The sequence below is a fragment of the Solanum lycopersicum genome, chromosome 9, assembly GCF_036512215.1.
Source record: "Solanum lycopersicum chromosome 9, SLM_r2.1".
Classification (NCBI taxonomy): domain Eukaryota; kingdom Viridiplantae; phylum Streptophyta; class Magnoliopsida; order Solanales; family Solanaceae; genus Solanum; species Solanum lycopersicum.
In genome coordinates this window covers 27,252,077-27,253,801 of record NC_090808.1, presented here as the reverse complement: position 1 = coordinate 27,253,801, position 1,725 = coordinate 27,252,077, and the positions used below count along the sequence as shown (strand labels likewise).

Sequence of the window (1,725 nt, the reverse complement as noted above, 5' to 3'; positions counted from 1 at the left end):
GATACGACGTGTTACATTATCTCCCCCTTGGGAGCATTCGACCTCAAATGAAGACTAAACTAGCTGAAATAGAGGAAGAGAGCTGCAAACCCCACTACTAAACACTGAGAACTGAGTTTTTGACTGAATTGCGTTCCGAGAACATGCAAATATGCTGAAAATGCAAGTATTTCTAAGACTAAATTCACGCATGAATGATTGGAAAACTGAAGAGGAACTATTGCCTCTAGCTGGAGTGGAATCGGAAGGTGAGTTCCGAGAACATGCAAATACGCTGAAAATGCAAGTATTTCTAAGACTAAATTCACGCATGAATGATTGGAAAACTAAAGAGGAACTATTACATCTAGCTGGAGTGGAATCGAAAGGAAAGAGGTGAGGATACTTGGCTTTCATGGCTGGTTCTGCTTCCCAAGTAGCCCCCTCTATGGACTGACTCCTCCACAAAACCTTGACTGAAGCGACTTTTTTTATTTCTCAACCTTCTATCCTGACGGTTAAGAATCTCGACTGGTACATCCTCAAAAGAAAGACTATCTTTCACCACCACAGTCTCTAATGGCACTACAGAGGGTGAATCACACACACACTTCATCAAGAGTGAGATGTGGAAGACCGAATGCCCTGTTGCTAATTCTGCTGGCAACTCTAACTCATATGCCACCTTTCCAACACTTTTCAAGATCTTGTAAGGGCCTACATATCTAGGACTGAGGTTCCCTGTCTTTCCAAATATCATCACCCCTTTCATAGGTGATACTTTCAGAAAAACCTAATCATCAACTTGGAAATCTACTTCCCTTCTCCTTACATATGTGGCGACTTTGGGCTGTCTTAAATCCATCTCTAATGAGTTTCACTTTCTCCATAGCATAAAGGACTGAATCTGGCGCTTTCAAAGCTACTTCACATACTTCAAAACCAACATGAGATCTACATCTACGCCCATATAAAGCCTCATAAGGGGCCATCTGAATGCTAGAATGGTAGCTATTATTGTAGGCCAAGTCAATAAGAGGAAGGTGATCATCGCAACTACCCTTGAAATCGATCACACAAGATCTCAACATATCCTTTAAGGTCTGAATGGTACGCTCTGCCTGCTCATCCTTCTGTGGATGAAATGTTGTACTAAGGTTAACTTGAGTACCAAGACCTTTCTGAAATGACTTCCAAAAATGACGGGTAAACTGAGGACCTCTATCTGAGATGATGGACAAAGGAACCCCATGCAACCTCACAATTTCATTTATGTAAAACTTGTCATAGTCCTCTACCGAATTTGTAGTCTTGACCGCCAAAAAGCAAGAAGACTTAGTCATCTTATCAACTATCACCCAAATTGATTCAAGCTATCTGCGAGTATGACGTAACCCTGTAATGAAATCCATGTTGATCCCATCCCACTTCCAAGTAGGAATATCGATCTCTTGAGTTATATCTCCTAGTTTCTAATGTTCTACATTGACTTGCTGGCAATTAGGCCAGTTACTCACAAAGTCTGCTATATCTCTCTTCATGCCATTCCACCAATAGACTTCCCGCAAATCGCGGTATATCTTAGTGACACCTGGATGAATAGAATACCTGGAGTTATGGGCTTCTGCAAGAATATACTGCCTTTACTCACCCACATCAGGAAAACACAATCTACCCTGGTAGCGAAGTACACCATCTCCCCCTTGAGAGAAAACCTCCATTCTCTGATTGTGGACTGCATCCTTA

The 1,725-nt window shown here is 41.8% G+C and overlaps 1 protein-coding gene across 1 annotated transcript; it reads right to left on the bottom strand.

The window, feature by feature from the left end:
- Positions 1–346: 346 nt before the first annotated feature.
- Positions 347–1,322, bottom strand: LOC138338452 (uncharacterized). The gene is made up of 2 exons (XM_069289416.1): positions 1,040–1,322; positions 347–744 (listed from the first exon to the last, which is right to left on the bottom strand). Exons 1-2 carry the CDS (start codon positions 1,320–1,322, stop codon positions 347–349), a joined length of 681 nt encoding a protein of 226 aa, XP_069145517.1.
- Positions 1,323–1,725: the final 403 nt, after the last annotated feature.

Coding starts and splice junctions, on each gene's coding strand:
- LOC138338452 (XM_069289416.1), bottom strand. CDS start 1,322: ATGACTAAGTCTTCTTGCTTTTTGGCGGTCAAGACTACAAATTCGGTA. Junction 745..1,039: donor TTGTGTGATCGATTTCAAGG/GTAGTTGCGATG, acceptor CACCTATGAAAG/GGGTGATGATATTTGGAAAG.